Source organism: Rosa chinensis, chromosome 6 (assembly GCF_002994745.2).
Source record: "Rosa chinensis cultivar Old Blush chromosome 6, RchiOBHm-V2, whole genome shotgun sequence".
Taxonomy (NCBI): domain Eukaryota; kingdom Viridiplantae; phylum Streptophyta; class Magnoliopsida; order Rosales; family Rosaceae; genus Rosa; species Rosa chinensis.
The window spans coordinates 68,389,556-68,403,796 of NC_037093.1; the positions used below are offsets into that span (position 1 = coordinate 68,389,556).

Sequence of the window (14,241 nt, forward strand, 5' to 3'; positions counted from 1 at the left end):
GAAATGCCATTAAAGCAAGCAACGAGGTCAACGCAAAGCAACAAGAGCATGAAGATTAGAAAGCCCTTGATGACTCGGTAGAGCAGCAACGAGGCCTAGTCGGCAGGCGAATCAAGCGAGGTGGTTCGCAGTGCGGATAAGGGCGACGAAGGAATGGTGACGGAGGTGAAGGAGGCGGCGATTTGATGAAATTTGAGAAGCCATAGCCAAAAGTGCTGGCAAGCTCTCCGGGAGCGGTCTTTGCCAAAGGTCTGATCGGCACCGAGGTTGCTGATCTCGACGGTGAGCAAGTGACTGGAAGAATCATCGAGGGAGAGGAGGATGTTATATATATATTTTTTCAATATCCCTTTAGAAATTCTGCTGCACATAACACTTACAAGATTTGATTACAATAAAATCCAATCCCATCTACTTATCTAATCTAGTCAAGCTCACTAAACGCAACCTTAGAGTTGGATGATTAGGCTGGTCATGGGCCCAGCTCTAAAAATAGGCAAATTGGATTATTGGAGCGATATACACTGTTACTTTTCCTAGATTCTTGCCCATGACAAATTGAGTAGAAGTTTTTCCTTTCTTATTAGAAAGAAATGAGTTAAGGTCTCTTTTGGTTCACGGAAATGAAAGTAATTTCTTTGTCTTTCCCATGGAAAAGGAAATGAAATTTCTCAAGAACTTTCCATTCTGATGTTAGGTAACATAAGAAAAGTTGTTAAAAAATTTATAAATAATGTAATAAAATAATATATTGTGAGTAATAAATGCAAAGAAAGAATGGAGGAAAGTGTTTCATTTTTTCCCTCATCCAAACACACTCTTGGGGTTTGAACTTTCCCCCCTTATTTTCTTTTTCTTCAGGAAAAAATTTCATTTTCTTTTGCATCCCAAATGCAAGGAATGAACAAGTTTCCTTTCCTGACGCTCATTTTCCCCAAACCAAACACGACCTAAATTCACGATCTCTCATTTACTATTGGAAGAGTTTCCTTTGATTAAAACATTGCATAATTGTCTCTAATAGGATTTCAAATAATAATAAAATAATAATAAGGGTTTATATTAAGCAACTTACGAATTATATGCGAAAATAAGCTTTCCTACCATGCATGTCTTTAAAGCTTTTTCAAACCTTTCATTTGTATTAGAGAATCTTGTTTTTAGTTTCTTGTTTGGAAAGGAAAAAAAAGAGCTACTTTCAAGATCCAACGAATAGTCGAGTGCAATTAGACGATCTAGTCAAGGATCTGAAAAACATATTATGCGACTAGATAATACTTCTTAGGTCCTACTACAACCAAGTCATAATATATTTCATCAACCAACAAGTAATATTGATTGGTAAACCATTCTAGTGCAAACTGTAACTGATTGAAAGATCGGAACTCCTAAAACTTCACCACCATTGAAGCAGTTTCGACGCAGTGACAATCTGGTCAGTCGGTACGGCTCACATGTTTCTTTCAGGAGTCAGGACACGGATCATATCCATTGCGCATTGTCACAGAAAGTAACCAAGTATCACTGTAGAGAGCTACCAAGGATAACCACTCCATCTTTTGCATCCCATCTCTGGCAAAGTTGATACCAAGTGTTGGTTCTGGAAGCTCTGGAGGAACCTCCTCTGCTGGCAAATTAACTTCCCACTGCTCGCTTGGAAATCCATAAAGGCAAAGATTCTCCTTCTCTGTTATAAAAGATGTCTAAGCCAACTAGCCAAGCGTGCTATATGACAGCAAAAGAAGCAATCAAGGTATATGATATAGACAGGATTCCTCAATTTTGATGCATAATTTTAATGCATCAAAGAGAAGCGCACCTGGGACTAAAACTTGGAGAAGAGTGAATCCGTCATAATCACTCATCACTCAATTGCCTTATAGAACTTCGAGTACCTTTTTGTCACATCATTTACCCTACATTCTTTTCCCACATAATCACACATAATCATCTAACACCTTTCTGTAAATATCTATATGAACCACACTGCATCTTTTACACATATCCTCAAACATCCTCTCAGCCTCAACAGCCTTCCCCTTGGCGCATAACTCTTTGACGAAAACTGAAAAGCTCTCCAAACTAATAATGTACCTCTGATCAAGTGCGTCACAGAAAACCTGCATTGCGCTTCTCAAATCACCATCCTCGGAATAACCTTTGACCAAGCAACTACAGAGCGTGGCATCAAGGGCATGACCATTTCGAAGCATGTCATGGATAAGCCCTTCAACTTCCCCCATTCTACCTCTCACATTACAAAGACTACATATCACTGAGTTGTATGAAAAGAAATTGGGAAAGCAATCCATTTGTGGCATTTGCTTTACAAGATTAATGGCTCTTTCGAGCTCCCCATTTTCAAGAAGAACACTCAGCACTGCATTAAAGCTCGAAACACTTGGCTTCAGGCCTCTCATTCTCATTTCCATTAAAAGCAAAATTGCTCCATCCGGTTCTTTCCTCTTACAATACTCATTGACAACAATTCCGTACGCTTTCACATCCAGTTTCATCCCAAGTCTGGCCATCTCTTTAAGATGCTCAACAGCTTCATCAGCCTTCCCCGCAATGCAAAGCCCTTTCAATATACTCGTATGCGTCGCTATATCATCCTTCACACCATTCAACCTCATCCTCGTCATCATCCTCTTTGCCTCATTAACATTCCCACTCAAACAAAAACCATGAATCACCGCATTGTAAGTCAACACATTAGGCTCACAAGCCTGTTTCACCATCTCATCCATACACTTCATTGCCTCGCCCAACTCACCTTTCTTACTATACCCATCAATCAAAGTTGTATAAGTTACCGTATCAGGCAAGCAATCCTTACCCTCCATCATCTGACCCAAAACTCTCCTCGCGCTATCAACCTCACCCTTCTTGCAGAACCCATGAATCATAGTATTGTAAGTAATCAAATTCGGCTCACAAGTCATTTCATCGAACACCTTCTGTGCATTCTCAATCTCACCCACTTTACAAAACCCTCTAATCATTATGGTATAAGTCGACGCATCCGGTTTCACCAGACCTTCCTTGAAAATCTGATCATAAATTGACTCAGCTAAACCAATCCTATTTGCCCTAACCAACACACCCAGAATTGCATTGTAAGAAAACAAGCACCTCCCATTCTCAATCACTTTCGCCTTGTGAAACCAATTAATGGCGGCCCTCACACCGCGGCGGCGGCCGTGAGCTGTGATGAACTTGCCGATCAGAAAATCAGAGAGGTGATTGGATTCTTGGAGGAGTGATGAGGCGGAGGAGAAGAGGGAGTGGGAGAGGAGGATGTCAGTGATGGCCGAGTAGCATTTGAAGGTGTGGGAGTAGTTGTTGGGATTGTGGTCAGGGTTTGATGCCCATTTGAAGAAGAAGAGGGCGTGGTAGGGATTGGTCTGGTTGTGGAGGACTTGGATAACTAGGGTTGGGTTTAGGTGAGGTGAGAACTGGTTAAGAGGGGCTGAGCTCAGGTTTGAGGGGTTAGGTGTCTGTGGGTTTAGGGTTTGCAGGAGGGAGGTTATGAATGTCACTTGAGAGTGATTGGTAGAGGTGTGAAATGGGTTTAGGGCTCTAGCTGGTGCAGCCATTGATTTCCGAAGACACCTCTAGATGAAGATGAAGAAGAAGAAGATGGTGCGTCTGTTTCCAACTCGAACTCAGCTTTGCGCCTTTGCTACTATGCATGTTTGGCATGGCTTTTATTTAGTTTTACAAGTGAATGTGTGATAAGAATTTACTACTGTAAAATAACAAAGAGATCACCGAGACTTTGAGAGTTAGGTGTTTTAACCTCTACAAGATACGAAGATAAATTATTTACGTGTTCGCAATTATCTAATATGAATGATTTACTACTGTAAAATAACAAAGAGATTGTGACAATTGAGACTTTGAGCTAAGTTGGGTGTTTTAACCTCTGCAAGATACGAAGATAAATTATTTACTTGTTCGAAATTATCTAATATGAATTGTTTTTGTAATTCAAAATAGAGTGCTGATTTTGTGTAGTGAATGATGCTATAGTGTGGCGACTCATTAGTTTGTATACTTATCATTACATGTTTCGGTACCTATATAATAAATCTCGTCATATGCATACATAGACCGAATAATATTTACATAAAACAATGACAATGATTTAGATTGTCTTGAAACACATATATACAGTAGTCCAAAACTTGATATATAATTTTTCTTGATAATTCAAGTCGAGAATTGATTGAATTATCGACTGCATTCTATTACTAAAGTTGTCAATAAATAACCAACAACGACTACAAAATGATGAAAAAGGGAAACAAAGGTTAACAAAATTGTTTTACCAATGAGGGTTGGTTCAGTTGGTATGTGCATGCTTGTGGTTGAGTCTCAATTCAAGTTCGATCCCCCTCTACTAGCAATCTTGCGATGGGTCGCGCGATCTATAAGTCTCATGCGGAAATCCATACCCGGGGGTTGTGCAGACAAGTACGTGTCACATGTCAGTCCTTCAAGGTCGAGGTTGTAGATCTGTCCTAAACATGAAAGTGTAGGATAACTTTCCTTTCTCCAAACTTTTTTTGACTACAAAAATGTTTTCACTCCCCAAAAACCAATGAAATAGAAGTGAAATGAAAACAAAATTATTCACACAAATCCCCTTAATTTTTATGTGTATTATTACGTCACATTCTTGGTATTGTATTTGCACATTGAGCCCTTCATTGTATGATCAAATGGTCTTAAACTCTTAGACATGCGTAATTTGTTACACTGGGAGGTAAGATGACATGTTTGGTACTCGCAGAAGGGTGTAAAAAAGAAAAGGAAGGAAGGATAAAACGTTTTAACTTTCCAAAGGCCAAAAAATCGAGCGGAAGTAGAAACAAATCCACAGAAAGCGAAGTGAAATGAAAGCAGCACTATCCACACTGATCAGCTCCAAGACTCTCAGCCCTCACCCCTCTTCTTCTTCTTTCTCTCGCGCCTTTTGGCTTCAACCAAAGACCCTCTCCAACTCACCCTCCTTCATTACCCTTATCCCCTCCAAGACCCTCACCACCAACAATTACTCCCGTCTCCGCCTCAATCATCGCAAGTCCCTCACCTCGTCGATAATGGCCTCCGCTTTCAAGCCCGAAGAAGCCAGGGTCCCACCTGCCCTTCCCTTGCCCACTCCTCCGGTCAACAAGGTAACCAAGCTCTGTGTGGTGTTTAATTAGAGTTCGGACGTTGAAATTGATTTGAATTTGGGTGTTTTTTTATATTTTTTTTTTATGGATTTAGTTTAAGATTGGACTGTGCCAATTGTCGGTGACGGCCGATAAGGAGAGGAACATTGCTCATGCTCGCAAGGCCATCGAGCAGGCTGCCGCACAGGGTGCTCAGCTGGTTCTCCTACCTGTGAGTTTCATCTGTCATTACTCACTCGCTATGTGTTTTTTTTTTTTTTGAGGACATTCATATTGTTTAGTGATTAAGCTCATCGGTTCGAGTTGATTAAAGTTGTTTTAAGTATAATAATCTGTTTGAAAGCACAGAGATCAGCTAAACAAACTGGGACTATATAGGAAGAAGCCAACTGAATTATGTCATATGGGTATCTATTTCGTCATATGTTAAGTAAATATGTAGAAACATTGGGTTGAACTTGTTTTTGCTTCTTTGTACGTCAGGAAATATGGAATGGCCCATATTCAAATGATAGCTTCCCAGTGTTTGCTGAGGATATTGACGCTGGTGGGGATGCATCTCCTTCGACAGCCATGCTTTCTGAAGTTGCTCAGCGCCTGAAAATCACCATTGTTGGTGGATCTATATCAGAGCGTTCCGGTGATCGGCTGTACAATACTTGCTGTGTCTTTGGTACTGATGGAAAGCTGAAAGCTAAACATAGGAAGGTAAGGCTCTAAGCTCATCAACTGTATGTGATAATATCAAGTATACAACTTTTACTCTTAATTTAGATATTTTTTTTATATGACTATAAGTCATTTTAAATATGATTGATGAGTAGAAATTCTTAGCCTACCAGCATCAGCAGAATACACCCAAGGACTGTTAGAATTATAGTTTTAACTTTTAAGGTGCTAGATCGCTAGTAATCTTTACAATCTTCTAACTTGGACTTTATCTGGGATTGAGTCCTCTAAATTATTTCACCATCCACATGCTTAATCATGGTGCAAGATTGGTTTCAGCTCAGTGAGGAGGACCAGTAAAAATCTACTGTTAACTCTGGATGAGGCCTCCCCAATACATAGGGGGCGACAGCCTTCAATGATCTTGATTGAAGAATAGCGCTCTCCGTTTGCCTTACAAATAGAGAGAGTGTATTTCCTTCAATGAATGCTTCAGGGTTAGAGGACGTAGGGTTTTGAACTTTCAATGCTAACCTTTGAAACTAAACTTTTTTTTCGTAGACTTTGTTTATTACTGATTCAGTAACAAAGCTCATGGGGATCTACATGTATCACAGATACACCTCTTTGATATTGATATCCCTGGGAAGATTACCTTTATTGAATCAAAGACTCTTACAGCAGGGCAAACTCCTACCATTGTGGACACAGGTATGATGTTCATTCTGTGCATATTGACCTCTCCAACTATGTTGATTATGATAACCGATCTCTCATTTCTTGGTTGAGTTATTGTAATTCCTTATTTGGGATAGTAACAATGAAATGCTTCATGCAGAAGTTGGGCGTATTGGCATAGGCATTTGTTATGACATTAGGTTCCAGGAACTAGCCATGATCTATGGAGCAAGAGGTTAGCCTTTTCTTTTTCTTTCTGTTGAGTTTCTGTGTTTTCTGGTCATCCCATGCGGCAACAGCCATGTGATGTTGCTAGTAATGAAACTTAAGTATTAACTTTTCCCCTGTACTCAGAATCAATAATTCCTTCTTGTTATATATAACATTATCATCTTACAGCACCAAAATACATGAAATGTGCCACATTATTCCTTCTTGGTAGTTTAACTGATATATTATCTTTGCACTTGTTATCATCGGATGGGGCTTTAATTCTGTTTTGATTATTTTTTTTATTAGTTAAGAAGTGTACATTCTGCGCTTGAAAATACCAAAAGGCAAAAGCTAATAGTATTGAGTTGTTGAGTGTTGACATTAGGTGCTCACTTGATATGCTATCCTGGGGCTTTTAACATGACCACTGGGCCATTGCATTGGGAATTGTTGCAGAGAGCAAGGTATTGCTTATTTGAAGTCATTTAAAAAATTATTTTAATGCTATTTATAGTTCATTATATAGTTATTCTTACTGAGATTTGCCTTCTATCTCTTGTGCAGGGCTACAGATAACCAGGTACTCTATCCTACATCCTGTATGAGATATGTATCCTGATTTATGTCTGTAAATAAACTTGAAGTTCATTTCATGACACAAACAAAATGTTATGATTTATTACATGACTAGGACCATAGCATGTCGTGTCCCAGTGTTATTACAATATTACCTGGGTTGTCCACAGGCAAAACTGTATCTTCTCCATCACATGTCCTACTAGGCTGGTGAAGGTTGTTTTGATGTGATTTATATTTGATCAAATTACCAACCATTATGTACAAGCTTACGTGGTTTGCACAAAGAAGTTGTTTCAAGTACTATTAGTTGCATTGGAGAAATTCAAACCACCTAAATTTTTATCCGTTCGTCTTTGTCACTGCTACAGAGATTTTGTTACCTAAAATTACAGTTGTGATATTAACAGGGGACAGTAAAGTTCCATGCAGTGTATTATACATGTTTCGTAACAGTGAAATAGAAAATGTCTTTTTACATTTCAACTGATCTGGGGGTTAGCATTATGTATGAAGTAAACTAATTTTCAAAACATGTTGCAATCTGTAAACCAAGTAGAAAATGTGTATGCTCTCTCTTTAAATTTGATTTAAATCAATCACAAGTTAGGCTTTCCTCCATATCAACTGTTAACAATTTTCATGGATGTTATTCTTTTGGTTGGTTGACAGCTATATGTGGCAACTTGTTCACCTGCTCGAGATGCCGGAGCTGGTTATGTGGCATGGGGCCACTCCACCCTTGTCGGACCAGTATGTTTGACACTAAACTTTTGCTTTGCACATACATGCTTCCCTTAAATCTGTCCCGGAGCCATTCATTGGCAAGTTGAATTTTTACTGGAACCATTCGTTGGCAAGTTAATGCCTTCGCCAAAGGTCCTATACTTTGTTTTGAAAAGCACAGTTGTATACTTAATGATGAAGAAAATGCCATCATTGTGATACTTGCTGAGCTTTTGCGGAGACAATTTGGCTCATAGAGTGTGACCTATAGTTCTAAATGTGGCAGTTTGGAGAAGTGCTGGCAACTACAGAACATGAAGAGGCAATAATCATAACTGAGGTTGATTATTCACTCCTTGAGCTTAGAAGGTGCTGTGGTTTCCAACCTAATGCATGTTTTCTTTTTTATTCAAGAATGCTTTAAGATATATTAATAACATCTCATAGAGTTAATGTATAAAAGAATTTAACACAAGTTTATTTCCACTATTCAGAACAAATCTCCCTTTACTGAAGCAGCGGCGAGGTGATCTTTACCAGTTGGTAGATGTTCAGAGGTTGAATTCTAAATGATTGTCAAAGACTTATTATACACAAAGCGAGTGCTAGTGAGAAATGTTTGTGAATGTATCAAGTAATGGAAATAATGAGACCCTTTGATTATGGAATACTGAAACTAATGTGACTGTATTTCGCATATTGAAGTTTATAATTATTTCGATATTGAAGGTTTGAGCAAATACTGTGACTTAATTTCGTATATTGAAGTCTATTTATTTTGATATTGAAGGTTTTAGCAGATGTTCTTTCCTGTTTCCTGGGAAGGTGGGGTTTTGGAGCAGACTCCATGGGGAAACTCAGTTTGCCAGACACTGTGAAATGGGATGTTCAATTCCAGACTTCCAGACTTCAATAAGACTGTGAGTAGGACCTCTTCAGCAGTCTTGGGCCCTGAATTTGAATTGGAACGGACAAAATACACGGGCCAAAATGGAAATGAAGTCCACGTGAAGATGGAGACCCCAGGAATCAGTACAAACTTACAAAGGGCACGTGGGTACAGCATGGACAAAGCCCTCTAGTAGACCTCAGGTAGTAGAGCCCGGTCATCAATCTACTAGACATTAAATAGTACAAGTTGGTATAATAGTACTAGTAGGTATAAGCTAGTAGACCTCAAGTAGTAGAGCCCGGCCTTCAATCTAGTAGACCTCAAGTAGTACTAGTTGGTATAATCTATAGTAAATTACCATTAACCTACGCTTTTTTTCTTCATAAATTATCATAAGCAGGTCTGTTTTTTTTAATTCTCATGAGCTAGTGTGTAGGGCCCATGCGCAAAGTATTATTCCTTGCTATTAGATTCATTTCCTTTTTGAATTATTTCTATTGGCAAGTAAAGTATGAATATGCCCTTGTGGGTTTGATAATATGAATTAACACTGCAAAATGTCAGTAGCATTATGACAAAATAATATTTCTAGAAACAATACATTTATTTAATAATTCCAAAAATTATTTATACATATTACAATATGAAACTTGAACACTATATCATTTATCTCTGGCTTTGCTGCTTTCACATATAAGTTGTTTTGAATTTTACATCTTCTCATGGTGAAGAAGTTTCTCCAGCATAATTTCCTGGAGTACTGACCCTCAATAGTATACTGACCTCCAGTAGTATACTAGCCCTATCAGTAATGTACTGATCCCCAGTAGTATACTAGCATGGCCTTCTTGCGTTTTCTCACATCAGCATTGCTTTCATTAGCTCTATCATGCAAGTCAACAGGCAACACAGAGCATAAGGGATGACAAAGTGTGTCCAAAAATGCTTTGGCGATTACAACTCTAATCATTTCTCTTCAAAAATCATAGCATTCAAACACATAAAAACTGTCACTAAACTTAGAGTCTAATCTCTATAGTTTCTTCCATTTCTTTCCAAGATAGAAATTGGAAAAGAAAAAAATGAAAGGAAGTAGAAGATACAAGCAGCAAAATTTGCAACTAATCCATGAACTTGCAAGAACAAAGAACCATAAAAAGCAACAATTTTTTTGTCAAACTAACATAAACACAAAACTAAAGCATTACACAGCACCAACAATCCCATAAGAAACTAACATAAACACAAAACTAAAGCTACTGACCCTCAATACAAAACTAATAATCATACTATAGCTACTGACCTACAAACAAAATGTTGTTGAGCCCTGCAAAAATAACAAACAAATTAGGATCAGTACAGCTCCACCAAATTGCAAAACAAATAAACAACACACAATCCATTATAGCTTACCCATGTCAAAACCTGTGACAACATGAGGTTGAAGGTACTGACCCTCAGACTTTCTCAATCAAAATTTCTCAGCTAAAACTACTAAGCATAATCAAATTTCGACAGTATTAAATGCATAATTAGACTATAGCTACTGACCTTCAGTAACTACAAATTTCTCTACTGACCTTCAAGCCCTAGTATCGCAAAAGCCTCGTCTCCGGGGTCGCGCCCTCACTTAGCTGTTTGGCGTCGTAGCCTCCCTTCGCCGGCTGCTTAGCCACCTCACTTCACCGGCTTTACAGCCTCCCTTTGCCGGCTGCTTCATCGCCTAGATTCGTTAGAGCCCTAGATCGATTTAGGGAGGATTTGGATTTTGGGACCGTTTTGATTTTGGGAGAAATGGGTTATGTGAGTCTTACTGGCATGTTTCGTAATTTGCTTAATATTTGAGTGCTTTTTCTATACAATGGGCTGACGGCCTGTTTCAATTGAGTGTTTTTTCTATACAATGGGCTGACAGCCTGTTTCAATTGTTGGCCCCATGGGCTATTGATTTTGGAGTCTGCTATTGGAAAATAATAGTGTCATTTTGTAGTTATTGGTGAAAAGCTCTATAATCTTGTAGACCCAAATAGTACTAGTAAGTATAATCTAGTATACCTCAAATAGTACTAGTAGGTATAAGCTAGTAGACCTCAAGTAGTAGAGCTCGGTCATCAATCTAGTAGACCTCAAATAGTTCGGTCATCAATCCAGTAGACCTCAAATAGTACTAGTAGGTATAACATAGTATACCTCAAATAGTGCTAGTAGGTATAATTTAGTATACCCCAAATAGTACTAGTAGGTATAAGCTAGTATAGACCTCAAGTAGTAGAGCTCGGTCATCAATCTAGTAGACCTCAAATAGTTCGGTCATCAATCCAGTAGACCTCAAATAGTACTAGTAGGTATAACATAGTATACCTCAAATAGTGCTAGTAGGTATAATTTAGTATACCCCAAATAGTACTAGTAGGTATAAGCTAGTATAGACCTCAAGTAGTAGAGCTCGGTCATCAATCTAGTAGACCTCAAATAGTTCGGTCATCAATCCAGTAGACCTCAAATAGTACTAGTAGGTATAATCTAGTATACCTCAAATAGTACTAGTAGGTATAAGCTAGTAGACCTCAAGTAGTAGAGCCCGTTCATCAATCTAGTACACCTCAAATAGTTTGGTCATCAATCTAGTAGACCTCAAATGGTACTAATAGGTATAATCTAGTATACCTCAAATAGTACTAGTAGGTATAAGCTAGTAGACCTCAAGTAGTAGAGCACGGTCATCAGTCTAGTACACCTCAAATAGTTTGGTCATCAATCTAGTAGACCTCAAATAGTACTAGTAGGTGTAATCTAGTAGACCCAAATAGTACTAGTAGGTATAATCTAGTACACCTCAAATAGTATTAGTAGGTATAAGCTAGTAGACCTCAAGTAGTAGAGCCCGATCATCAATCTAGTATACCTCAAATAGTACTAGTAGGTATAATCTAGTAGACCTCAAGCAGTAGAGCCCGGTCATCAATCTAGTAGACCACAAGTAGTAGCGCCCCGGTCATCAATCTAGTAGACCTCAAATAGTACTAGTAGGTAGACAGAAACCAGAAGTAAAAACTCAAGAATACTATAGAATTTTCGAATAATGAAACACCTTTATAATCTAATGATTTTTTATTCTAAAATTTCAATATTTCATAGTATCGTTGAATTTTCAAGGAATAGAGAAGTAGAGAAGCTAAAACTAAGTGAGGGAATATTCAATACACTGATGTATACTTACACTAATATAAATGAGCAGCCGAATAACATCAAGTAAATCAAAAAAATAATTGTCTATAAATATGCATTATTGAAATATACGGAAGTGTATTCCATGCACTGTCAATGCATGGATATTTGCAATATGAATGAATATAATTTTTTTAATATTAAAATATATAAAGGAGTGGATTAAATAAGTGACTGTTATTTTTTTAAAGATTAAAATAACCGTCAGTGCACTTACACTGTCGGTACATACAATCATCTTTAGAGATATAATGAGTCTGCTGGTTCATTTATACTGTGGTTGCATTGAATAATTTTCCAAATTAAGGGGATGGCGGTGGAAATGCTAGCCTTTCAATCTCTGACAATAACCATGCTGCTGCCACTGCTTCACTGCTTTGTTGGGAACAGCGCAAAGTGTCTCTATTTGTTCGGCAACTAATGACCTTCTCCTCCTCCTCGGGATCCCCAACACCCATCTCTTTCACTAATATCACTGCATGATTGGAGAGAGCTTGATGAATTCCACTTCATACTTGCTAAAATTACAAAAATTAAGTCTGTTCTTTTTCAAGTACTAGACTACTAGTAGCACGTTACTAAAGTTCAAAGAAGAAACGTTGTGCCGGTAGTACGTCTGCATTTTAATCTTAACTTTTTAGTTTTTACATATGTATATGTACAAAAATTGTATTTTTAAATCTTTAATGTCTTTTTTTTTATCTTAATTTTTTTTTCTGTCAACACCAGTGGTGGATTTATGATTCGAAAATGGGGTGGGCTACATATTCAAGTGTCTTTTTTTTTGCAAAGCCCAATTTTTTTTTTCCGTTATAACTATGTACAAATGTAAGAAGTATCGTATTGTATTGACGTCGACGGAGGCCGGGAGACAAGAGTATTTGGAAAAAAACAAGAGTGAGAAACCTGAGAAAAGAAGAAAATGGGGGCTCAATTTCTAATGAGTAATGGAATGGACGAAGAGGAGACTGGAGACTGGTCCCTAATTATTTTTGGGTGGGTTTCAACATCAAGACGACAACATTTTGATGATACTATATATAGAATTTTTTTTTTCTTCAAAACTCTCGGGCGGGCTTGAGCCCTCCCCATCAACTATGTGGATCCGCCAGTGGTCAACACTTACTTAAGTTAAAAATAAGTTTGATATCTGCTTCGAAAAAAAAAAAAAAGGTTTGATATAACGTTTCAAAGAACAAAAGTGTCGTTTGTGTTCTTTCACTTTTGTAAAGTAATATTCTCAATTCCGTACATTTATCGTTGTCGTAATTGTCCATCACATTTTCATCGTAGTCCTAATTATAACTTTAACAGTAAATTTTGTCATAACAGGTAAGCTCCCACTAGTAGTTTATCTCAAGAAATACCGGCCAAAACTCTCTTCTTAACCTAGGATACATGTGAAATTAGTTTACAAAAATCTTTCATCGTACTCCAAAGCATGTAATATTCTGAATAAATTATCATCTACATCTACTTTTACATTAGATATAATAATTTTTAAAAAAAAAACTCATAATATTACATGCTCCAAAACATTATGGAATTTTGGTAGCCGATTCTCCCGGTACCAAACATGGGACGGTACGATGCAATCATATTCTTGTCTAAGTGGCATGATCGAGAGGTACATATTAACACATGCTCGTGGCTTCATCCTTCATGCTACCTTAGTAAGACGAGGTATCATCAAAATATGATCGAGTGCTGGTTCTGCCCATGCTTTCTCACGTGGCATATATACGACTTCAAGCTGCAAATCTGCAATGTTTTTGGGACCCAAAACCAATAATGTTTTCACTGCAACTTGTAGAAGAAGCATAGAATGCTCTATTGCAGCAGACAAAAGGTGAATCCAAAGCCTGAGGCAATCTGGGTTTTCACTTGATTTTACTAAAAGAAACCAAGGGGTAAGGATAAAATACTGGAGATATTTTTTACTGGAAAGGAAAGGGTACATGACCCTTGCATATACGGTGAAAATCAGAAGGGATAGTCCCTAGTCGGGGATAGTGAGTACTGAGTAGTGACACCCAACAAGGACAGGGACCCCTGAGACTCAATACACGTGGCGAT

The 14,241-nt window shown here is 38.0% G+C and overlaps 2 protein-coding genes across 4 annotated transcripts; one reads left to right on the forward strand and one right to left on the reverse strand.

Moving 5' to 3' along the window:
* Nucleotides 1-1,248: 1,248 nt before the first annotated feature.
* On the reverse strand, nt 1,249-3,690 carry LOC112173345 (pentatricopeptide repeat-containing protein At4g11690). 2 transcript variants are annotated; one of them, XM_024310955.2, is made up of 2 exons: nt 1,820-3,690; nt 1,249-1,687 (listed from the first exon to the last, which is right to left on the reverse strand). In XM_024310955.2, the coding sequence occupies exon 1, from the start codon at nt 3,597-3,599 to the stop codon at nt 1,938-1,940; it is 1,662 nt and encodes a 553-aa protein (XP_024166723.1). In that variant the 5' UTR covers nt 3,600-3,690; the 3' UTR covers nt 1,249-1,687; nt 1,820-1,937. The 2 variants fall into 2 exon arrangements, with proteins under 2 accessions (XP_024166723.1, XP_040363952.1); XM_040508018.1 differs by having other exon boundaries at nt 1,249-1,725.
* Nucleotides 3,691-4,849: 1,159 nt separating this feature from the next.
* Nucleotides 4,850-9,317, forward strand: LOC112174189 (omega-amidase, chloroplastic). 2 transcript variants are annotated; one of them, XM_024311931.2, is made up of 11 exons: nt 4,850-5,183; nt 5,278-5,394; nt 5,667-5,891; nt 6,470-6,563; nt 6,691-6,765; nt 7,129-7,207; nt 7,308-7,323; nt 7,992-8,072; nt 8,332-8,414; nt 8,540-8,602; nt 8,836-9,317. In XM_024311931.2, the coding sequence occupies exons 1-11, from the start codon at nt 4,902-4,904 to the stop codon at nt 8,840-8,842; spliced, it is 1,122 nt and encodes a 373-aa protein (XP_024167699.1). In that variant the 5' UTR covers nt 4,850-4,901; the 3' UTR covers nt 8,843-9,317. The 2 variants fall into 2 exon arrangements, with proteins under 2 accessions (XP_024167699.1, XP_024167698.1); XM_024311930.2 differs by lacking the exon at nt 8,836-9,317 and having other exon boundaries at nt 8,540-8,785.
* Nucleotides 9,318-14,241: the final 4,924 nt, after the last annotated feature.